Source organism: Chrysochloris asiatica, unplaced genomic scaffold (assembly GCF_000296735.1).
Source record: "Chrysochloris asiatica unplaced genomic scaffold, ChrAsi1.0 scaffold00044, whole genome shotgun sequence".
Lineage (NCBI taxonomy): Eukaryota > Metazoa > Chordata > Mammalia > Afrosoricida > Chrysochloridae > Chrysochloris > Chrysochloris asiatica.
The window spans coordinates 8,270,623-8,296,314 of record NW_006408562.1 but is presented as its reverse complement, the minus strand read 5'-3'; the positions used below and the strand labels follow the sequence as shown (position 1 = coordinate 8,296,314).

Here is a 25,692-nt window from a genome sequence, read left to right as displayed (position 1 = left end):
CTATTTCCATGACACATAAAAGTAGATCAGAATGCTTTCAGTTGGACTTGTCACTGCTGTTGAGTGTCCTCAAGTTGGTTCTGACTCACGGCGGCCCTGCATAGGGCTTCCGATGAGTGGCTTGTGAGTTTGAACCACTGACCTTCTGGTTGTGTGCTTATCCTACAGTGCCCCCAGGACTCCCAGTTGGCCTCAGTTCACCCAGCAGTTGGAATGACTGCAGGGGTGGTCAAGCAGAGGCGTTCTGTCTGTTGTCTTGGGTTCCCTGCCTTGGGCACTGTCAGGCCACTCTCCTGTCTTCACTTTGGCTGACCTCAGCCTCACACCCACAAGAGAGCACTGTTTGTGTCTAAGCTTCATTTGCATAGCTTTGATGTCATCCCCCTAGAAATGTAAGTGTAAACCTAAGAAACAATGTGTGAGTGGTTGGAGAGTATTGCTTTCAAGTGATGTCATGATTTTGTCCCATCTAAGACCCCCTAGACCTAGTCTGTAAGTTCCGATAACTGGAGGGAGCCTGGGATCATAGTAAATGATGTACAAACAAATAGGTGTCATTAGTTTTATTTCTGTGACCTTTAAATCATGACTCACAAATTATATTTTCTTACACCTGGACTTGGACAGCAGAAAAATCAAGGTCATTTTTCTGAAACAATGACAAGAAAGGAAACAATGATTTAGAAAAGATACTCATAAAAGACCGTCGGAAAAATCCCTAAACGAAAGCAGAATCGTTAAAAGTTGAATGCTAGTTCAGGATTTTATTATAATTAGCTGTTTATTAATGTCGTGTGTAAGTTTATAAATGGTCCCGATTACTAAGAGGTAACGGACTCAACCCAGCAACACTTTCTGACACATTAACTGGGGGCTCAACTCATGGGAAATGGAAGAATTTGTAATAACCTGATGGCAGCAAGCAGCAATCAGCAGCTAATCTTCTCAGACTTCTTAATTACCAAAAGCATACAATTTTGATATAGAAAAATAGGTCAATTTTATAAAATTTAGCCTGTAGATCAAAAAGCACCTCTTTTAAACAGGCAGAGAGATACGGAAAAAATAGTCCCTTAAAAATGTCACCAAACAGCCCATGGGAAGCTGATACGCTGATACACGGGGTGCAGCAGTGACTCAGCTGCTGGCCAGAGACTGGTGGATCGGGGGCTGGAAGCAGCGGACGTGCTCCACAGGCGTGCTCTCTCCGTCTCCTGACTTCAGGTACTTGTCCAGGATATTGATGATCTCATCATTGAGTATCTGGAACTTGCGAATCCTCTCCACCATCTTCTTCAAGGGCTAGGAATTGAAATTAGAGTGTGTTCAAAAGTAGAATTAGCATGCACTAATTTGAAATGTTGTGCATGTATTGCTTATGTTTCAAATGTAGGAAAGTCATTTGCTCAGGAACAACGTCAACCAAATGGTACTGACACACATACTATCTCTTTAATGCAACTATTGGAACTAGTTTTCAACAGAAACATATTTCTTTGTAGGTCTCCTGCTACTGACAGATACACTCGTTGATATAACTTAAAGATCTATTCAGTCACCTAATAGGTCAAAGGAACGCTGTAGCACAGTAGTTAGCCCTTGAGTTGGGCTGCTAACTGCATGGTCAACAGTTCAAATCTACCAACGCACTCTGTGGGAGAAAGATGAGGCGTTCTGCTCCCGTAAAGATTTACAGCCTCGGAAACCCTACACAGGGCTGCTATGATTTGGAACCGACTCGACAGCACTTAACAACGGGCTAGTTCAGGGTGCTGGTCCTTCTCCTGTGTCTTAGATATAATTCGACTGTTTAAAACAATGAAAGCTGCAGGGTAAGGACTGTCTTTAGCAGAAAATAAAGATAGGAACACACAGGGCAAGGTCCAGGGTGGAGTCTCCTTCTAGAAGCTCCATGGAGCCTCCATTTCCCAAAGCCTTTGTTGGCCTTGTTTCTGAGCTGGAACAGACTGGACAGCACTTAATAACATGTGATCATTATAGAATACATCATGTCTGAGCGGCTAGTTAGCACCGGGCACCCAGAAGATTCCCCTTGGGCTCATAAGTCCCTACTCGGCCTCAGGTGTGGTCCTGCTCTCAGGAGCCAGAGCCAAAAGCCAAATTGTTTACTGCAAAGGAGTTCCAGCCTTGTACCTTCAGATTCAATGTGTAAAGAAAGGAAAATGATCAATTACTTCCCAGAAAGGATCTTTGGTGGCACAATGGGTAATGTTTCAGTTATGAAACAAAAGGTCAGTGCTGTGAATCCACCAGTGGCTCATGTGATGAGAGACCTGGCGATGCACCCTCATTTCACCCTAGGGAACCCTAAGGAGCAATGCATTCAGAATTGACTTGTGTAGCATCAACAACCCAGATCTAAGGACTGAACTCTTGATTGCTGAAATCTATAAACTGCACTAAACTAGACACAGCTGAAGTGAATGGGATCGATGTGAAGACACCAGTCACAGGAATGGAAACTATGAGGGCGTCCAATGGCCCCTACGGATCTCCAGGCCCTGATCCCTACAACCTTAAATGGCAGCAGCAGGAGGTTTTCACATGAACTCTAAATATGGACCTGATAATAGGCGTGTCCTGGGTTATACAAGTGGATCTAAGCTAGTATGTTCCAACAGGGAACTTTATCCAGGTGGCATGAGAGATGGTGCAAAAGGGGAAGTCAGATGAGCAGAAGCATGGCAGGAGCTTGACCTTCTCCTGCACTGTGCAAAGGGAAATGGTACGTATAGTAAGCACTTTCACTGCCAGACAGCTTTAAATCCCAATTGCATTTAGATTCATTTTGTGAATGGGAAAAAAAACAAAAAACCCTTCAGTTAGTGATATCTCATTCACTGGGATAAAAACCACTCCCGGGCATGTTAAATCAATAATATATGATTTTTTTCCACTTACCACGTTTTTTATAATCTCATCTTTGCCATCATGTTTTTGGACTTTGAGCAAATGGTAGCAAAAATCCAGCACAGCAAAGCGTCGCTGTTGCCCAAGAAGTACAATGATCATACATCCAGCCCAGTGGAGCCCGTCACCAAAACATTGCCTACCAACGAGAAGAGAAAAATGGGAGATCAATTAACAAAAGTCATGAGTTTGTCTACAGACATCACTGTCGTTCCACAGCCAGCTGGACTTGGATCTGTCATAGAACGGTAAGCAGCAGGTGAGGTTTCATTTCGGCCTAACACCTTTTTTGGGTTCCTCTGGTATACTATTTCGGAACCTTTTTCTAATTGTAGTCTCTCCATGAAGAATGACTTCATGAAGCCATGGACCTTCTCCCAGGAAAAATACACTCTACTTTGCGTACATTTGCATGGGTTCAGTGACTCCCTGAAGTGTGCCCCAAATCATTTCATTGGTATGAAATCTGCCATGCTGTCTAAGTAAGCTTCTGGTCTGGTCTGCCCAACATCAGCTTCTACTTCTCCTCCTCTACTGGAACTGGACCTTGCTCCACAGGGTAAGACTAAGCACATACTTACTCAACCGTAAACTCATGTGTCCCCACAGGAATGCAGTAGACAAATTGCATGGCGCTCCAAAGCCTGTGAAACTCAACACACTCGTCCACATGCATGACCCCATTGCTGGGAAGAGGGCCACGCCAGATAGGATCATCCAGAAAGGTCCGAACCCGAGTCAAGATGACTTCGAACATTGACAGGCCACAGCAGAGGCGCTCCTTGGTCAGCAGGTCCCCCTCTCTTGCTATTGCAATTTGCTGCAGAAAGGAAAAGTGATCAAGTATTATGGGTCATAGCAGGAAACAGGTGCTACCCTAGCTTTGTTTATGACTCAGTGGGAAATAGCTCAGCTTACAGAATAAAGCCATCAGCAGTGACCTATGAGGGGACTTTAAAAAGTCTGTAGGAAAGTTCCATCATGTCTTAATTCTATTTTCATAAACTTCTTGAAGCCCCCTCGTATTTGCCTGACAAAACTTGGTATATTTCAGATCAAAGGGCAGTCATCCAGTACAGTTCTTAACCAGGAGCCAGCGATGGTCAGGGTGTGTGATCGGAAGCCTTCCAGGTCAGCCTGGTCCCGCTGCCCGTGCTGATTAGGGCACAATGCCAGAGCACACCTACCTGAGGGGTCCCCAGTCTCTCAATCAGAGGAACAAGGTGCAGTGGGGCATACTTTGATTCCAATCTCTTCATTTTGGCTTCCAGTCTCTCTCCCTCTGCAGTGGAAACAATATATTATCCTAGGTTCTGTTGTATGGAAAAATGACTCTGAACGTTCATTTTCTTTTTCCGACAACACAGATCAACAACAAAAAACCTTATTGTTTACATAATATTTCATTGTGTTTTTGGTGAACGTTTACAAGAAGTTTAAGTTCTCATTTAACAAGTTCTACAAAAATTATTCAGGGCTACTGGTTACACTGTTTGAAAAATGTATAAATATTGTCATTAATTCTGTTATATTCCCTTTCCAGTAGTCAGGTTTCCCTGCCCCGCCCGTTACTTTCTCAACTTCGCTTCAGGGTAGCTGCTGTATGACTGGATTGGTCATTTTTCATAGCATCACAGGACGGAACCACTCTGCTATCAGCACAGGTGATAGTTTAAAGAGAAAATGAGAACAATAGTGTCAGGGCATACTCCAGTGTCAACGAATCCAGTAAGTCTGGACAATTTAAGAACTGGAGTCTTGTACCACGTTTTTCTAGCATTCTACAAGATCTATCTACTGTGGACCTGAACTGTGGGTGGCCCTGGAGTGCTAGTCAGGCTTTATCTTGTTCTGCTGGGCTCAGTTCTCCTTGGTAGACTATTTGTTCTGTAGACGAGTTCCTTCTTTCTCTTTTGATCTGGACAAGTAGAGAACAATAGTCAAAGTCTCCTACTCTTATTGCAGGAGTACTGGTGACTGTAGGATAAGCACAGGACTACCAGCCACAACATCTGCAGGAGAAAGATAAAAAACTTTTTGCTCTTGTAAAGATTTACTACAGTCTTGGAAACACTGTACATGGTTGCTACGAGTTGTAATCAGCATGAATGCACCTAAGAACAACAAAACACATGTAGCGTTCTCGATTTCTGTGTTCAATGGTTTGTTTTATTTATGTATTTTGCATCTCTCATTGGGTGCATAGATATATTCAATATGGTTATGTCCTTTTCTTCAAGTGATCCTAATCATTAGATAACGTCCTATGTCTCTTATGCTCGTTTTTGTTTTAAAGTCTGTTTTATCAAAAATGAATATTACTATTCTGTTTCTTGATTGCTGTTAGCTTTATTTTATTTTCCATTCATTGATTTAAATTTTTTTTTTGAACTATATGCCAGTCCTAGTGTAGAGTACTACTATAGGATAAACACTGGACTGCTAACAAAGTTAGCAGTTCAAATCCAGCAGCTGGTCCGTGAGACCCTATACAAGGTTGCTGTGAACAGGAACCAACACAACAGGGCATACCAACTTCTGCTGCATCTGAGTTTTGGTATCTTGTATTTTCAATCTTGTTCCATCCTAAATATTTTCAAATTTCAGTTTTCATTTCTTCTATGACCAAGTAGTTGTTAGTAGTATGTGATTTAATTTCATTTATATATTTCCTTTCATTATTTCTGTTGTAGATTTCTACTATCATATCATTGTGGTCAAAGATGTTTTATATGATTTCAATCTTTGAGAATTTCTTGAGGTTTAATTTGTGACTTAAAATATAGTATATTTAGGAGACTGTCCTAGCCAGGTGCCTTGCAAAAGAGTGTATATTTTGCTGCCTTTTGACGGTGAACTTATATGTGCCTATGAGGTCCAGTTGGCTAATACAATCATTCAGATCTGCTGTACTTTATTAATTTTAGCTTTATTCTGCTTCTTTGTCTATTATACTGGATGTTGATTTAAAATCTACTTTGTCAGCTATTAATATTGCCAGTTTTGCTTCCTTTTGGTTACTGTTTGCTTTGTGTATTTTTTTCCCGTTCTTTGTGTCTAAAGTGTAGCTCTGGTAAAATTTATATTCAGCAGTTATTCCCACCCCCCCCAAATCCATACTGCCACTCTGTTTATGTTGTTAGGTGCCCTCGAGTCAGTTCTGACTCATAGCGACCTTATGCACAACAGAACGAAACATTGCCCAGTCCTGTTCCATGCTCACAACTGTTGGTGCTGAGCCCACTGCTCATCTCCTTGAGGGGTCTTCCTCTTTTTCACTGACTCTCTACTTTACTTAGTATGATGTCCTTCTCCAGGGACTGAAATATTTTTTCCATGGAATTGCCTTGGATTGCCGACCTGTATTGAAAACCGGTTGATGTGAGGGTTGATTTCTGGAATCTCTATTCGAGTCCATTAATCCATGTCTATCCTTACACCAGGGCTATACGTCTTGATTTACTGTAAACTTTGAAATCAGGAAGCATGAGTCTTCCAACTTCACTCTTTTTCACAGTTGTCTTGGGTCTCGTGGTTTCCCTTGCATTTCCATACAGCAGATCAGCTCATCAGTTTCTGAAATTAGCGGAGAATTTGAAATGATTGTACTGACTTCAGTCAGTGTGGAGAGCTTGGTATTTTACATAAGTCTTCAAATCCACGAGCCTTCTAAATAATGAAAATATGTATATGTGTCTTGCAGTGTGGCAATGTAGGATAAGCACTGGACTGCTAACCCCAAGGTTGGCAGTTCAGACCCACCAGGCTGCTCCTTGGAAATGACTGCACTTACCGACAACGGCATTCATGTCATAAAGGTATGGTGACGTGCCCTTAGATCTAGGGAGGGATGCACAGTCCTGGAGTGGCACTGCAGGATAATCACTGGACCACAAGGTCACAGGTTCAAACCCACCATCCAGGACTTGGAAACCCTATAAAGGGTTGCTGTGAGTCAGAACTGACTTGACAGCATGTAACAACATGCAAGCAAAGGCTTAAGCTTGAAATTTTCAGATGTAAAAATGTTACCTCAGAGCCAGCCGATGCATTTATATGCCCTGGGGCATTTTTCCCCTTTTGAAATGTGGGTCCTTTCAGGTGTTTTGTTTCATTTGTCGTCTTGTCTTAGACTCTCTTCTTTTAGGAAAGCAATCTCTTCTCCCTTAAACACCCTCATTCCTTAATCCTTTTTTCAACATTCCAGGAAAAGCATGCCTGTCACTTACACAGGTGCTCACGCGGCTTCTCACACCTCGCCCATTTATGTAAACAATGGGACCCCCTCACTCTGAGAGAACCGAGCCAACCCCTTGTTGTTGTTACATGCCCTCAAGTCTGTTTCAACCCATAGTGCCCCTGTACAGGGTTTCCGAGGAGTCACTGATGACCTTGAAGCGCCAACCTTGCGGTTCAAAACAACTTTGCTGGTTTGCAGTCCAGCGCATTAACCCGCAGCGCCACACCCCCTAGGTGCAACGAACTGTTCATCACAAACCCCTCATTGGCTGCACATGCAGCTTCTAAACCACTGGACAAGTCTTGTAGGAAAGTAAGGCTACTAGGCATATTATGCTGATTCTGATCTAATCAAATTGTCAGCAGCCTTTTTGTTGCAATGACTAAACCACTGCTTGGCTTAGTAATACTCGGAGCTTTATAGGACAGGTCGTTTCGCAGGCTCCATTTTCCTCATTGGCGGGCTATAACCTAACACCTGCTGACTGCTTCATCCTCACTTTGGATCCTTTTCCCATTCTTTGATGCACCACCAGCACTGACATTGGATTTACTTTGGAGGAATGGTTGTAAGGGTAAATAAGAGGGAAATGTAAGCCAAATAAAAAGTTACACACTCAACACAGTGTAAGCAGCAGCCTGAGCCGACTTGAAAGGGCAGAAGGTATTCTCTGGGCTGACACCGCGGGAAGAGAGCACTGTTTCAGTGACATCACAGAGAAGCCTGTTTGTGTGATTATGAACTGCTGTATGCCACTCAGCTTTCGTACAATGACAGGCTTTAGCATTCTGCTTAATAGTCTGAAATCAGATTCTTAACCTGGGGACTAATTCCCGTTGTTTGTACATTATATTGAAGGAAATCCCAAACACCTTCTATTTCAGTCATAAGTATTTTGTTGAGTCACTATTTACTGAACAAGGTAATATACCCTCTTCCCAGTTATCCCTCCTTCTGATTAAACAGGCAGAAACTCACAAGCCACACCCTCCCTTGTTTTAGGCATAGCCACACAGACTACAGCCTCATCACAGCGGATGGTGAGCTGCACACTTACCTTTCACATGGACTCTGGGCAAAATATTCTGAAAAGGGGCGGCATGCAACAGGTCACACACTTCTTCTAATGACTAGAACACAGAGAAGGGCAGGTAAGAAGTTCATTCTCAGCGCAGAACTGGAGAAACATGAAACAATGTACATAGTTGGTTATCTACTGTAAAATCAGTACTACCCGTAGCACTGCAGAGGTGCTGCTGGGTAAGCAGGGTCGGTGGTTCAAGCTCACCAGCCACTCCTTGGAAACCCTACACAGGGTCACTATGAGCCGGAACCGACTCAGTGACAGCAGCAGCAACAGGACTGTCAGAGTAAGAAAACAGGAGGAACAGTATTGGGGCAGCAGAAAAGCAGCCATGGGAAGATGTACAAAACCATAATATAAACCTCCAAATACAGAGGAACCAGGCTATAAACGAGATAACATGGTAAAAACCATGGATCTCCTGGGGAGCCTCCCTCCCTATTCAGCAACGCAGGGCACTTGGTAGCCAATAGCTACACATTGTTGTTGCTGTTGTTAGGTGCCATCGTGAGGTACGACGCTGTCTGTGATAGGATAACATGCATGCGCCTACAGGGAAGACCAGTTAATAACCACTATTCAAATTCACGCACCAACCACTAAAGCCAGTGAGGATGAAATAGAATTTTACCAATGTCTTCAATCTGAAATTGATCAAACATGTAATCGAGCTACACATTAGCCTGCCCTTTAACCAGTTTTCAGTGCAGGTGCAAAACCAGCCATGTCAAGTATCCCAGATGCCTCTGCTGCGGAATCCATCCTGAAATCTGACTCTTATCACTGAGACCTGATGCACAGGCGTGGGACCAAGTAACTGGAAGTGACACACAGAGCGGAACTATACAAGCAGGAAGGCCTGGCCCCTTTTCAAAGGGATCTCCCTGCAAAGCCCTGCCAGGTGGTAAGCGGAAGATATTGCTGCCCTTGGCAGGTTTCTCTTGAAGGTATTGTGAGTTTATGAAAAACCTCACAACACGGTTGAAACTGGAGGACAGTATGCTGAGTGAAATTAGTCAATCACAAAAAGACAAACTCTATTTAAGATCTGTGCCATGTTGTAAAAAGTTGAAAAAGAATGTAAACTCTGCTCTATAATTCTTCACTCAATTCCCAATTTAAAAAAAAGGCATGATTAAACACAGACATGGCCATCATTGAGAAGAGCCTCATTGCAGTGAGTGTTGAAAACACTAGATCCCTGGGGACCTGACACTCCATCTCCCCAGACTGGTTCCCAGGAGGCCAAGCTCCTGTAGGCAGACCCAGCCAGCCCGCTCTTCTCAGGGCATGACAAGGGGAATGACCATTAACTCTAATATCTTCACTGATGAGAGTGGGAGACACAAGTGTCATCACATCTACGCTTGCTGTCCTAGGATGGGGGGTATAACCACCATCAGGTAAGGGTTACTCCTGGGGGGATTCCCATTCTTGACAACCTGGTGGAAACCATTAACCTATATTTCCAAAACGATAAGCGCAACAACACAAAATTCAAGTCTGTGGCTGGGCTTGGGGCACAATGTCCCACCTGACACTTGGAACTTCTCTCTACCCGTCTGATGTGGGGAGAAGCCAGGAGTCAAGGGAGATGGGGAGTGGAGGTGGGAAAGAAGGGCATGCAGAATAGTCAGGGTTCAGCCCACCACTCATTAGCCAGGTTTGCAAATGTCGCTAAGATTGACAGCTAGCTATGACCTATGGCCCACATGCCCAGCACTGCACTGTCTTCAAGGAGAGGCACAAGCTGTAGTCTGAGACACGCACAGGCTCCCACCACAGAGGTATTTCACAAGAAGGCAGCAATGTTGGGATCCATACTGGAAATGCAAAGACTCTCCCAGGTTCCCGAGACCCAAGAAGGCCCCTTCCTGCCTGAGGAATCCACTACCATAAGGAAAACAGGATCTGGGCAGGCCTGGATCACACTAGTCAACAGACGCTCTCCTTTCCTACCTTTCTAATGCAGTCCCTGCATGGTGCCAACAGTGAATATGCTCAGGCATAATTTCCACTCCACAGCAGCTTCGTTCCTTCCTCCTCAGACAAGTCCTTCTGACAGAGCACCTAATAAACTAACATCTACCTGCTGTCAGGGGAGCCGTCCATCATGAGATTAGATCCATGCAGAGGAGAGCTTGTCTCATTCTGTGCTGTGGGCTCAGGAAGGCTGCGCATGCAGTTCATTTTCAAGTACTCTAGATTCATTACTCAATGCGATTTTCACTAACTGATACGGTTCCTTAAAAATTCACAGTGAGAACATTGGTCTCCACGACTCTGAGGCCAGCATTAGAGGATGCCCGGCTACCACTAACAACTGCTCTGAAAGAGATCACATTAGAAGGTCCCCAAATCAAGTGGGAGAAAATGTGAGGAAAAAATATTAAAAAGCAAAACAAAACACTTGGCTTACTGGTCAGAAAGAAGAACCTGAGCCTACGGCCCTCGCTCACCCTTCAGGTCTGGAAAAGAACTCACCCTCGTGACCTATTTTCAGTCAAGCAGTAGATAGGTAGTAGAGGAGACAAGAACACTAGTAAAGTCTGCTCACCATTCAAAATCAAAAGGGCCACGTGTATCTAAGGAGGAAGGTAACAAGGGATGGGAAGGTGGGTGGACTGGACGTGGATGCGGGGGAAGACATGTGCCCATGCTCTGAACCTGTGGTGAGGGGCCAGGGCTGCAGGACTCTCTCTTGCCACCCTGTCGAAGGGTCTGCTTAGGAGTGTAAAAAAACAAGGGAGATGTAGCTCCTGACAGGAAGCTGTCTTCTCCTGGATGTAGCCATGTCTGGCCCTGCAGTGCTGGTATGGGATGTCAACCTATCAGCTTCATCCTGAGGACACTGCCAGTCCCAATCCTAACTGCTGAGCAGACAACAGGTACCCGAGCCCCTCTCTCCTTCCAAAGCCCAACGTGGCCTCCAGAAAGCCACCAGGGCACTGGGTGATACATGTAGTCCAAGAGGCCACCATGAGAACCAGCCTTCCCCAGATAGGTGCAGGCGCAGCATAGTTACTAAAAGCCTTTTATAATAAATTTGGTAAGTCATTTAAAAAACCCACAGGTCAGAGTGATGATTCATTAAGAGCCAGTTTGGCTCTGTAGGATCAGCACTGGACTGTGAACCACAAGGCCGGCAGTTCAAACCCACCAGTGGCTCCTTTCCTTGGAAACCCTATACAGGGTCGCTGTGAGTCGGCACCAACTTGACGGCACTTAATAACAATCACAACAAAACTCCTAAAGAAGAGGGAGATGGTGGGAGGTGCCCTGCTAGGTGCAGACCAGTTTGAGTTGTAATGATGAAGATCTCCTACCCCCACAAAAAGTGACCAATAGAATGGAGCAGAAATCCTGGAGACAAATGAGCGTGTCAGGGCAACGTAGACAGCAGGGAAAAGGGGAGCTCTCCACCAAACACAGAAGGCCTCGCTGATTCATCACCCCACACATAGAAAGGAAGCTTCGCCAATATCTCAAACTGCATACACCAATCATATCTACGAATATCGTGTCTTTAGTGTGAAAAGCAAAACATAAAAGAATACCTTTAAAGATCCCTAGGTAGGGAAGAACTTCTTTTAGGAAGATAAAGTGCTAACCATTTTATTGATATTGAGTGTCCTGGTGTGGTACTGTATGATAAGCACTGGACTGCTAACCGCAAGGTCAGTGGTTCAAACCCACCAGCCACTCTTTGGAAACCCTATACAGGGTTGCTGTGAGTCGGAAGCGATTCAACAGCACTTTAACAAGACACAACATACACATACGCCAGTGTGTGTAGTTCACAAGGCACATGTAGCTATTGTAAAGTAACTAAAATTCAATCAAATTAAAAACCCAATCCCTCACTCAGCCACACTCTGAGTGTACAACACACAGATATGGATGGAATTATTTCCATTACTAAAGACAGCACTCCTGAGGGCAACAAATCTGTACACACCTGACACGTTTGTCGCCTGAGGTAGCTGAGTTGGAGCAAGTATCAACAACAGAACATTTCTCAGTGCTCACACAGAAAAACATTCTGGAGACGATGAACTATACTGCTGTTTTGTTTCTTTTTTCCAATTGCAGGGAATAAATTAAAGTCTAAAAAGAACAGTGCTTTTTACCACTGTGCCCCATCTTCCACGAAATATCCCCAAACAATACCAGAGTCTGAGAAAGCCCCTTCCACTGTTGCAGTTGTGCCTTACCAGGCTCTGCTCAATGAGCAGACAGAAGAGGATGGCATTGCCCACCTCCCTCAGGTTCTGGAAGCACACTGTCTTCAACTCCGCATACTCCACTATGTCCTTCAGCTGATGGTGGAAGAACTCAAGGATACCTGTGGGCAGAGAGAGATTGGCATGGTCAGGGAGGCTGAAAGAGGCAGGGCCCTAAGCAGGTGGAACCCTCCGCCCTGCCATGGAGATGCCCGCCCCCTGAGCAGGCCCTCCAAACACCTAGGTGAATGGGCATGGGGAGCGACAGGGCCTCTCAGTGAGCCCTGTCCTGCCAAGGAGGTGCAGTCACCGGTATATAGGACCGGACAAGCAGAAAGACGGCTGGAGAGAACTGAGTGTCCACTCCCAGGCACAGATCCAGTTCTGTCACAATGACTACAGGCCAGAGCAGAGCAGCTCCACAGATCAGATCAGCTGCTAGGATTGAGCCACTGCTTAACTTACAGTGCCATCAGGAATTCTGATAGGCATGCTGGTTGTTGCTAAGTGCCATCAAGTCATTTCTGACTCATGGTGACCCTGTGTAGGGTTTCCAAGGAGAAGCTGGTGGATTTGAACTGCCAGCCTTGTGGATGGCAGTCCAGTTGCTTATTCTAGAGTGCTCTATACCAGGACTCCTCTTACAGGTATGGTGGTGGGTATGTGCCGTGGAGTCAGTTACGACTCATAGTGACCCTGCATGAGGTTTCCGAGGCTGTACATTTTTACAGAAGCAGAAAACCTCAAATTTCTTTTGCTGAGCAGCTAGTAGTTTTCAACTGCTGACCTTGAGGTTAGCAGTCTGACTCATAACTGCTACGCTACCAGAGCTCCTTTCTTATAGAGGGAAATTATGTAATCAGATAGTGAGCATCTGTCCACTTTCTCCCCAGGTCCAGATCAAGAAACTGCCTCCCCCCCCACACCTATGGTTGCCTTGATGCCTGCAAAATGTAGCAGGCATGAGAAGACACAACTCACAAACAGGAGCCAACAGACCTCAAGAGATCTCTGAATTTGATGCTAACCTAGTCAACAGAGGGAAGGAAATAGACAGGCTAGTCCCAAAGCTGGAAGGGGAGAAGGATGAGGTGGGTTTTGTGGGGAAAGAAGGGGAAGGCGGGGATTATGGGGGAGGGGAAGCTGGAGAAAACAAGGGGAGAAGAGAGATGCCCACCATCACCCCATGGGATGTCTTGAGTTGTAGTCCCTAAGCCCCAACACCAATGTTGAACCCACAGTCCAGCCCCCAGCTCCTCTACAGTTGGGAATTTACTGGGGGAGGCCTGGGAGGTTCTTTCAGTGCCTTAGGGACTACCAGGCACCTGGTTACTCTGGATGAGGCCTCCGATTCTCACCTGTTAAGACTACCCACCAGTACACTTCCCACACATCTATCCTCCCACCAGGGAGAGCAAATCTAATTGACACGAGTCCCTTCTGACTCGACTCTCCCTGTGTCCAAGACCGGGCAGGTTCACCTCCTTTCCAAAGACCCGTGCATGGGGACTGAGCCCTCGGGCAACAGCAGAAAGTACCCCTGCCCTCCCCACCCCACCCCCACCTGTTCACCCTCTCACCAGGAGAGCCGTATTCATGCCGGGGCAGGCGGCATATCTTGGGCATCACTTCCATCAGCGTCCTCACATACTGCAGGATGGTGCCTTGTAACTGTGGAGGACACGGCTGCGTCAGTCCTAGGAAGTGGAAGCTGGAGCCTGCTGCCTTCATACAGGGACGAACAGCAGAGTCTCTGGCTGGAATTCAGTCCCACAGGCAGCAGAGGCAGCACCATTGCGGGTGTCTCCACACACTAACTAAAGGCACATTCCAAACCCACATGCTTTTCAGAGCACAGGTCCTGAGGGATGCCAGCCAGCAGGGATGGCTTGGAGCATTCAGGTGCTTGCACTGCAATTTCTGACAATCGACACACACGTGCAACTCTAAGGGAAAAACAGAGTGGCCAGCAGAGTCGCCAGGCATGCTCAGTGAGTGCAGCAGCGTTGTGGGCTGCGCCTGGGGGTACATATACTGAGAGGTCTGACTGGAACACCAGCTGTGTGTCAGATCCGATATAATGGCCCACTCCAGAGCCTCTTGGTCAAGACTCGGTAGCACGGGACAGTGGGTAGGCGCTTTCTGGTTATGGGTTACACATTTGAGAAACCCCATTCCTGGTGATGAGTGGGCAGTTAGGTATGGCCAATGTGCATGGCTGCACCAAGCAGTCAAGAGTGCTCTAGGGGAAGGCAGTTCTCCCAGGAGGCTCTGCACCTTTGACAAGCTCGGGGTCTCTGCCACACTTGTCCCATTACCTCAGGAGTGCTGGGGCCTAGCAGGACCTGGAAGAGTCACGTCTTATGACTGTGCCTAGCAATCAAAGTCACCTAGGTTCTAAAATGTTTTCATTTTCACCAATGTGATTGTGAGTTTACAATGCCTTAGAATTCTGTACGCCTTTGCTTTGCCTAACCACTTTAATTCAATCTTGGTCCAGCTGACATGCCAAACAAGCTTTTGCCTTAGCCAGCATGTGAATCATGGGAAAGACAGAACCTTTACATTCAGCAATAAAGGATTTTTTAAATAGATGGGCTCAGTCACAAAAAGTTTTAAAACATTTAATATTTTCATAGAAGAAACAAGGTACCTTTTATAGTTAATGACAGAAATACAGAAATGAGATATATACCAAAAAAAGAAAATCCCTTAGGGTAAATCCCTCAATGATCTAACCTTTCTAAAAGGTCCTGATGAGCAAACCTCTGTCTACAAAGACTGTCTTACCTCTGACCTAAGTCAGAAGTGTTCACAGCGTACCCAGGGACTAAGCACCCACCATGTGCTTCAGTGCAGCAGCAGCGGCACAACATACCTGACCCCCCGGTATACGCTGCCAGCTGCCACACCAGACCATACTGTAAGCCCACAAACACCTGAGAGCCTCCTTGTGGCCAACACACACCGCTGCTATTCCCCCAAATTATTCTACCCCCGTGAACTCAAGGCTCCTGTGAAGGAAGCACTTTGCAGGACACATACCAGGCTCTTGACGACTTTCAGCAGCTCCTCCATGACCACAGCAATTCCCTGGTAGCCAAGAAGCCGACAGATGACTTTGAAGTGTGGAGGGCCCACGAAGTTCCTGTAACTGCCATAAATGCTGGAATAGGCCAGGTTCAAAGCCTGGTGAGAAGAAAGAACACGAGCACTCGATAAAACCTCAAGCTGTAACCACGGTCCTCATGCAAACACTCAGATGAAGCTTCTCCAGATAACGCGTCACTAACACAATTGTAAAACTCGCCCTTCAGGCTGCCCAAACCACTAGCACATCTTCTAATGATCAGGAAAAGCAATCTTCCCTAAATTAAAAAATAATAATTTGTTTTTCAACATTTACTGAAGTGTGAATTCTACAGGAGACATTTAAGGTAATATAAAAAGGAGTTCAAGAGATGCCTATTCACTGAAGCCAGTAGTTCAAAGCCACCACGAGTTGTGCAGGAGAAAGATGCGTCAGTCTGCTTCCATAAAGATAATGCTGCCTTACAAACTGTATGGGACAGATCTATTCTGTGCTATAGTTTCTCAATGACTCAATGGCAGTGGGCTTTTAGTGTGGGATTGGGAAAGAATCTATCTCAGGACCATATCTTTGCTTTCACAGAGCTACTCCGAGTCACCAAAGACAGCAGTCCCCTAGCAGAATGAAAGAGGGTCAGGTGGTTTTTTTGTAGGAGGGGCATCATGGAGCTCACCTTAAAGGATAGCTTGTGGGCCGCCCTCCACACTTCAAGGAGACACACTTGTACCAAAAAAACAACAAGCTATGTGCAAGCAGGGAGCCAAGCAGGGATCTGCCAATCACGTTGGTCACTGCTGTAATCCCAATGAAGGTATCTGAGTTTTCTTTGAGGTTACTCTGTAATTTGTTCCTCACCCCATACCAGTTTAAAACAGTCTGTTTAATCCTGCAATATGCTTCTTTCCTCAACCTCTGGAATTTCTGTATCTACATGATTCCCTCTTTGGGCTACGCGTTTGCCTTCGTTATACGTTGCTATCTGTGGTTCCCTATTTTCAGTTGTGTAGGTTTGTGTAACTGTCAGGACTGAGTTCTGGGTGGTGGTGTTGTGTACATTAACCTCAGAAGATTCTCTACCACTGCAGCTTCTCAGTCCAAAGAACACCCTTTCGCATTTTTTTGTAATGTGGGTCTAATTATGACAAAGTCCTTTCATTTCTGTTTATCTGGAAATGTGTTAACTTCACCATTGTATTAGAGGCACAGCATTCAGGTTTCATAAATTCTGTGGCACTGTAGCCACCAGCAAGGTTGGTGGTTCAAACCCACCAGTCACACCTTGTAAACCTTATACAGAGTCGCTATGAGTCAGAAACAACAAAACTGCAATTAACAACAGCATTGTTATCCAACAGTACATGCTCGCATTGCTTGGTTAACACAAGAAATAAATTTAAAAAAAATTGTGAATTGTGCAGACTAGACCAATGTTAACTGAGCAACTAGTGTAGAAACTGAAGAATGGGAACCTAAACTTCTATGTAAAGCTTCACCAAACCACAATAAAAGGTTATTAAGAAAAAAATGGGCAATGAAGTGAAGCAGACATTTATTTCCCCATATAATAGCCAACAAACACACGAAAAGATGCTCAGCTCCGTTCGTCATGGAAGTCACTGCCACTGAGTCGGTTCTAATTCATAGTGACTTGACAGGACAGAGCAGAAGGGCCCCACAGGGTTCCTAAGGCTGTAAATCTTGAGGGAAGCCACAACTTCCTCCCTTGAAACAACTGGAAGGGCTTTAATCACTTTCGGTTTACTGCTGAGCCTTTAAACTACTGGCCCAACAGGACTCCCATGACCTATTCCCCCAAAACAAACGTGACCCCATATAGGATTTCTAGGAGTCCTGGTGTGGCGCTGTGGGTTAACACACTGGATTGCAAGGTTGGTTTGAACCGCAGGGTCAGTGGTTCAAGCTCACCAGCCACTCCTTGGAAACCCTATGCAGTGTTGTTATAAGTTGAAACCAACTCGATAACACTTAACAACAACTTGACAACACATAATAACAACAAAACGGATTTCTAAGACTCAATCATTCCCGGAGAAGACGGCTTCATCTTTCTCTAATGGCTTCTCCCCTGAAGCACTAGAGATAGATTAATCTGTCTTCTCCCATAGATTGGATTTGAACTACCGAACCTGCAGTTAGCAGTTTTACACCTAAGAAAACTAAAAGGGGAGACACGCAACAGGATTGTTCACGCTCAAAGACCGTAAGCAAATATTCACGCCTCAACTTGCAATATTGGATTCTATGGCAAAAATATTGAATGACGCAGAAAGCACCCTTAAGAAGATGAAAGAATACACAGAGCCACTCTTCCAAAAAGAAATGGGCAATGTTCAGATATTTCAGGAGGTAGCACATGATCCAGAGCCAATGGTACTGAAGGAAGAAGTCCAAGGTGCATTGAAGGCACTGGTGAAGAACAAGGCTCCAGGAACTAATGGAATACAAACTGAAATCTTTCAACGAATGCATATAACACATAGCTGGCTTACAAACTTTCATGAGTGTGCTTAGTTTCAGAATGCTTTTCCAAATAGATCTGGTGAAAACGGATGGGGGATGATGAATAGGATTTTATGAATCAATTATAATTGTTAGCAGATTAATTGTGATTGTCACAACTGTAATTGTAGAAGATGTGTAACTAAAAGGAGAGAATAGTCAATCTTTCATTTCAGGAACAGACAATCCCAGCACCATGAAGAAGGACGAGCATGAGAAGAGTGTGAGCTCCTATTTATGGGAGGGCTGACGGCAGAGACGGAGGCAGAGGTGGCATGGAGAGAGACAGAGCAGCTGCGGGCTCTAGGCCCATGGACTGAGAAAGGCTGTGTACAGCCTGCAGGCAGGAGGCTGGTTTGCAAATGTGCCCTTTCAACATTTAAATGAATATATATTTTTTGTTCTGTATGCATACATCAAATATTTTTACCTTGTGAAAAATATGATGGAACAGGAAAGCCAGAAAGAAAGAAAGAGAAAAAAAAAAATAATAATGTACCTGAGGACAAAGATGAGAAGGGATGGGAAAGTGGGTGGGCTGGACCTGGGAACCACAGGGAGGAAACAGGATAACTGTTGTTGCAGGAAGGGGATTGCAATCATTGAGATAAAACCAAGTGTGTGATTTGTTGAATGTAAAACTGATGATAGTGTCTGTAAACCTTCACTGGATTCACAGTAAAAAGTTTTTTACAAAATAGACTGAAAATAGGGAACCAGAGATACAGTTGCCAACAACAGCAGCAAAAAATAAAATTAAAAGAGGGAATAATGCAGTTAGAGAACTTCCCAATGAAGAACAAAATAAAACAGAAAAACAAATAAAAATAAACCTAACTGTAACCCTAAAAGTAATACCAAGACTTACTCTTACGTCTACCCCAATCCTTACCCCTAACACTAACCCCAATTCAAACCCTAACAATAAACGAAGTCTTGTGCTTAATCTAGTCCTAGCTATAGGCCCAACCCTAATCCTCACTCCTTGCTCCTATCCACAAACCTCCCAAAACACAGAGTGGCGAGCACAAGCCTTGGAAAAAATGTATCAGAGTAAATTTTTTTTAATGATTTTAATTTATTTTTAAGTTCTTAAAAAGCAATATTGATAATATAATGGGATTACAGCATATATCCACTGTCAGTTTGTTCTACAGTGGATTGTGAGTTGCTATTGAAGGAGCTCTGGTAGCATAGTGGTTACGAATTGGGCTGCGTACCTCACGGTCAGCAGTTCGAAACTACCAGCAGCTCCATGGGAGAAAGATGAGGCTTTCTGCCCCTGTAAAGATTTATAGCCTGAAACGCTGTGCAGGGTCGCTATGAGTCGGAACTGACTCCATGGCACACCACCAATACCACTGATGCTAGAAGCTGTATCAGCAGTATTTTAAATAACAGCAGGGTCACCGATTGGGGACTGGTTTCCATGGAGCTTTAACACAAAGACAGACTAGAAAGAAAGACTAAGTCACTGAAAGCCTTGTGAGTAGCAGCGGTACACACAGAGACAGATGAGGAGTCTGGAAAATACTTAGAATACGACTGGGGAAGATGACAAAAGTGATGTGAACAAAGAAAAGCTTTCGGGAACCTTCATTTGTTAACGGGAACAACTCAAAATAGAATAAATAACTGCAAACATCCATTCACAAACGGAAAGGGGAATGTACAAAGTATAAAATTAGGAAAATTTGAAGTCCTTGAAAAAGAAACAGAATGCACACCTATCTATATCTGAAGCATTAGTGAGCCAAAATGGACTGGTATCAGTCATTGTGAATCAGACAATCTTATAGTTTATTATGCCAAATTGAAGAAGAATGGCATCCGATTCATTGTCAAAGAACATTTCAAGATCTTGAAGTACAATGCTGTTTGTGATATGATTAATACCCATACATCTATAAGGAAGACCAGTTAATACCACTATTTACAAATTTACAGACCAACCACTAAAGTAAATGATACAAAACTGAAGGAGTCTACCAACTTCTTCAATCTGAAATTGAGCAAACATCCATGGCAGCACTGATGAACTCAAGGGTAGCAACAGTAGTGAAGTTGGCCCAGGATCGGGCAGTGTTTCGTTCTGCTGTGCATAAGGTTGCTATGAGTCAGTACCAACTCGATGGCACCTAACAACAACAATACACAGAGACCTCACCAGATGAAATCCAGAGGAATCAAATTGACTACATCTGTGGGAAGAGACAATGGAGGATCGCAATATGATTAGTAAAAACAAGATCAAGACTCGAACATGGAATGGAACATGACTGATGATATGAAAATACAGGTGGAAGCTGAAGAAAATTAAAACAAGTCCACAAGAGCCAAAATGCGACCCGAAGTATATCCTGCTTGAATACAGAGACCAGCTCAAAAAAAGGCTTAATGCCTTAGACATTAATGACTGGTAGACACTTAGGAGTGAAGATTAGCAGAGGTGTGGTATAACATCAAGAACGTAATATAAGATGATAGCAAAAGGTCATTAAAAACAACGTAAAGCCCAAAATGGGTGTCAGAAGACACTCTGAAACACAGAGAACATTGAGGTATATAAGCGGAACAGAAAATGTCAAAGTGCAGCTCAAGCAGACAAAGTGAGGTATTACAATAAAATGTACAAAGACCTGGAATTAGAAAACCAAAAGGGAAGCGCATACTCAGCATTTCTCAAACTGAAAGAACTAAAGAAAAAATTCAAGCCTCGTAATTTTTGCAATGTTGTTGTTAAGTACCATGGAGTCGGTTCCGACTTAGTGTCGGTTCCGACTTAGGGTCACTGTGAGCTGAAACCTAGCATATATAAAAGTACCTGAACACACTAGCTCAAGAAACATATAGTAAGGCAGCTAGAATTCTATGTATATATTTTGTGAGGTGGTGTAAATAGTATTTTAAAAGAGTACTCGAACACTTGCAGATGATAGCCACGTGACCTGGACCGGATGACTGGATGATCGGAGCTCAACCGGGAGAGGAAAGAAGAGGGGAAGAGGGGAAAAAGAAAAAGAAAAAAAAAAAAAGAATACTCGAGTAACTTAAAAGAAATTAGGACAAAAAAGAAGAAACCAAGTGACAAAGCAGAATTAAATAGAATTATGTCAATTACAATGAATGTAAATGGGCTAGACATTCCAATGAAAAGGCTAAGATGTCAGACCAGAGAGGAAAAGCAGCTAGGTTTATATGAGACACACTTGAAATAATACAAGAGCTTCAAAAAAAACATGGTACAGAAAATGTCCAAACAAAAGGAAGAAAACAGACAAATCCACAAGCATACTTAAAAATAAATAGAAATAAAAAATTTAAACTTAGCCCTTAGCCATATTCCCCATGTTGATTGATAAGATGAACTGGAGGAGCACAATGGGCTCAAGTGTAACAATTTTGAGGATGGCGCAGGATGGGGCAGTCAGTGTCTTGGTCTGTTGTGCGTCGTGCTATGAGCTGCTACTGACTTGATAGCACCGAACAACCACATTCCTATGTGCCATTCCCCAGTTTCACAGTGGTCTTGAAACTCAATAGCTTCACAATTGCGGTAAAAAACAGAGCCTTAGCAACCACTGGAGAGTGCAGAATGTCTTTGGAGTGCCTCAAAAGCCACGCTCTGAATTTGACCTGACTCAGATCTCTCAGAATTCACTGTCTTTTCCCAAAGGGCATTTGTTAAAAGCAACTGGTGGCACCTATGGATCACCTGTAGTTGGCCTGAGGTAGCAACAGCAGGTGGAGCAGTAAGCTGACCATGCTGTTGGTTAAGTGCAGATGTACAACAGGGTTTCCGAGGAGCGGCTGGTGGGTTTGAACTGCAGACCTTGTGGTTAGAAGTCCAGTGCTTACCCCATAGTACCACACCAGGACCCCAAGAAGACTACAGAGGATTTAAAATGCTCCAACATAAGACATGTCTCAAAAAGTTCATGGAAAAATTCCATTTTTCTGCAAACTCTTTCGTGTGAAGTCCCCTTCTAGAGGGCCATGCCTGTGTAGATGTCCAGAATGACACAACAAGGCCCTCTAGTGGACCTTGTCATAGTCCTGATCCTACAGTGTGACACCTTACACAAGAATTTCAAAATACGGGGCTACTGTTTCACAACATTTCCTCCATCTTTGTGTCTTAAATGTGTTCCTGTGGAAGCCACTATTTTCACTGGACCATTTTATTTTTTAAAAGGTTTGAAGGTGTTTTTTTTTTTTCTTCAGCCCAATAAGAATGTGGTGCTGTAGGATAAGCACTGTAAGCACTGGACTAGTAACCACAAGGTCAGTGGTTCAAACCCACCAGCTGCTCCTGTGAAACCCTATGAGTTCACCATGAGTTGGAACTGACCCCACGGCACTTAACACCCACCACTAATAAGAGAGGGCTTCAAAAATTTCATGGGAACATTGCATTGCCTTTTAATTTTTCCACAAACCTTTTGAAGTCCCTCGTATTACTGAAAGAACTTTTCACACAGGAGTCCACTGATAACAAAAGCCTATTTAGGTATGTTTTGTTGGGTGGGAATAAACCCATGCATGTATGAACTGGAACCCAAGGAGCAATACTATGTCTATGTCTGCTTCCAAATTCTTCTATCACTTTTAATAGAAACTCAGTATCCTTTGGTAGTCAATGATTCCCACCCTTCTTAACTAATAAAAGGTAGCTCACAATGCCTAGATGGTTTGTACAGTGTGTTTTGTGTTTCAAACCTGTTTACCTTCTGGATGTCTAGAATCTTGGTATATGACAGGCCAGAGGGTCCCTACATAACCAGACCCAGGGAAAACCTTGGCAAAGAATCTCTGATAAGCTTCCTTGGTACACAACACTTCACACGTATTGTCACAACTCCCTGCTGGCAAAACCAAGCATGTCCTGTGATTCCAATGACACCTGGTAGCACTGTACAATAAACACTGGTTGGTTAACCACAAGCTGGCAGTTCAAACCCACCATCTGTTCCACAGAAGGAAGACAAAGCTTTCAACTTCTGTAAAGATTTAAAACCTCAGAAACCCTATACAGGGTCGCTGTGAGTTGGACTCAAAGGCAGTGGGATCTGGGTTTGGGTCTGTGTAACTATGGAAGTTTGAGTCTTGTTTCCCCAGACTTCATCTTTTCACTTTGCTGAATTACCTGCCTATTCTTTTTTTTAAAACTGTTTTATTGTGAATTGTGTGATAGGTTACATAGGAGAACATTAGCTTTACCTTTATCCTATCGTATATCATTACATTGCATGGTTACAATCCCCTCCATGCATCATCAACCAACCAAATGGTACACACCCTACCAGCCTGCTCCCTGGTCATCAGCACAGCACACAGCCCCTCCCCCTCTCTGGGTCTACAGTTCCTAGCCACTCTGTCGGTCCATGTCATTGTCTCTGCCTCCTTCTCTGGCGTCACTGCTTTTCTGGGTAGAGTCCTACACTCCGCTCTTCTCCCTTGATGATCCCAGGGTCCTCTGCTCCTAGACTGCAAAATCAACCACTTCCTTCCTTTTGCTACAAAACGTCTACCTTTACATTTCCAACCCTCACAGTCAGCCCTGACAGTAATTATTCACTATTATACCACAAGAAACCTATCCCCATCTCCTTTCATCAGCCCTGCCCAGACAGATTGGATACTACTCAGTGAGTCTGCCTTCCTCCATGCCCTCTGGATCTAGGCTCCCTCTTGAAAGCTTGTAAGCCAGTCACTTCTTGCCTTTGTAGCCCCCACATTTTGGGTAGCCAATGTCCAAGTTGCCCATCTCTGTCTACCCTGTGTATAGAGGGGTGGGAATGATCCTCACTGTAAAGATTTGTTCCCTTTTTTGAGCAACTGCATCTATAGGTGTAGGTCAAGTTCATCAAATTTTATCAGATTACTCTTTTTTTCCTCTTCTTTCTTCTTTTACTTTAGCTCTGATCATCTAGTCATTGAAGCCAGGACAAGTGGGTATTATCTGCAAGTGTGGGTGTACTTATGCATATGCCCTCTCTTCTTATCAGCTGGACGCTTCACTCTCCACTCTAGTCCTCTGTGGCTATGTCACTGACTCTGGGCCCAAGAGTCCCCAGGTCTTGCCAAACTGCTGACCAACCAGGTCTCCACCCGGGTTCCCAGGAGTATACTGAACATGGTAGGACTTAGCTTGCTGCTTCAGTGTTGTTCTTCCTCACTTCCCCTTATGGGTGACCACCGTGGTCGCCAGTAAAAGCGCATGTCTGCTCACTGAGTCTTAAGTCTTGGAAGGGGGTTTGCCCTGCAGGGGACCCGACCTCTTGCCATGATGTCTCCTGGGCAAGCAACTTGCTTGTTCTTGTAGTAGTTCGTCGGAATGCCGTCCTTGTTTTGTATTTTTCCTGTCGGTCTTTCTTTCAAGAAGTATCTTCTGTTCTTTGCTGCCTGTTCTTTTGCTGTGATAAATCACAATTCTGGGCCCTATGAGTTCTCCTAAGTATCTTGGGGACTCCCACCATCTTCTTCCTCTCCTAATTGAGCTTATGTACTGAAATACTGAAACACTTTTCCTCGCTCAAATACTTCTTAGAAGCCTCCTCTGCTGATAGATTGAAATTCCAATCCTTTAGAATTTCAAATCAAAATCACAAATACAACCAATAGTGGGTGGTATGTGTACACATGCAAACCACACATGGGGTGGGGATTGTGTGTGTGTCAGGCCCTGGCCCACTCTTCTGACATTCCCTCCACCCTCCTGCACCCTATCTAGAGACCTGTGTGTTTTCTGGAAGCACATCCCCCAGGCCAGCCTGAGGCCAGAAGCACTCATGGTCTTGACAGATGGCACAAACCAGTCTTACGACAGGGCTTCAAGGTTAAGGGACCACTTTTTTGCCGCCCGCGTGTTCTAGAAACTGCTAGAAGTAAAAAGAAGATCACATTGGAAGGTCCTGGGCACAGTGGGAGAAAAGGCAGAACAAAACTCAGAATCATAAAAAGACCAGGCTTACAGCTCAAACACAGACTGGTGAAACCCAGAGACTACGGCCCTGGGCACCTTTGAGCTCTGGAACTGAACTTACACCCGTAGCTCAATTTTCAGTCGTAATAGACAGATAAAGGTGGTTGTTGTTGTTTAATGCCATCACGTCAGTTCTGACCCATAGTGACCCTGTATGGGGTTTCCAAGGAGCGGCTGCTGAGTTTAAGCTGCCGACCTTGCAGTTCAAACCAACCTTGTAGCTGAATGCTTATCCCACAGTGCCACACCAGGACTCTACACAGATATATAGTGCGACAAAACACTAATGAGGTATGGACACCACAGAATAGTCAACCTTTGGCCATTTGAGGTCAGAAAGACAGCATTTGCTGTTCAGAAAGATTGGGAAAGGAGAAATGTGTGATGTAGTGAATGACTGACTATGTCGATTCTAGCCTTAGTCTTTGTAACTCCCACCCAACAGCATTACTGCCCTAACTGTCTGGGTCAGAGAAGCTGGGAGAAGGTCCTGATAGGATGGCATGATTCAGCGGAGGCTGCTAACAGTTCATTGTGATTGTCAACACTGGAAACTCCAGCACGGATTTAAAATGAGCCATCTCAGAAGCAGGACCCTGAGATTGAACCTCCTTGACC

The 25,692-nt window shown here is 44.4% G+C and overlaps 1 protein-coding gene across 1 annotated transcript in view; it reads right to left on the bottom strand.

Moving 5' to 3' along the window:
• Positions 1-1,137: 1,137 nt before the first annotated feature.
• Positions 1,138-25,692, bottom strand: part of CYFIP1 (cytoplasmic FMR1 interacting protein 1) — an 86,323-nt gene continuing 61,768 nt past the window's right edge. The window contains exons 22-30 of the mRNA XM_006861919.1: positions 16,004-16,029; positions 15,524-15,666; positions 14,059-14,149; positions 12,470-12,600; positions 8,229-8,301; positions 4,119-4,213; positions 3,513-3,751; positions 2,923-3,070; positions 1,138-1,302 (exon numbers count right to left, since the gene is read on the bottom strand). Of these exons, the coding sequence (XP_006861981.1) occupies positions 1,138-1,302; positions 2,923-3,070; positions 3,513-3,751; positions 4,119-4,213; positions 8,229-8,301; positions 12,470-12,600; positions 14,059-14,149; positions 15,524-15,666; positions 16,004-16,029 (1,111 nt within the window). The remainder of the gene's footprint in view (positions 1,303-2,922; positions 3,071-3,512; positions 3,752-4,118; positions 4,214-8,228; positions 8,302-12,469; positions 12,601-14,058; positions 14,150-15,523; positions 15,667-16,003; positions 16,030-25,692) is intronic.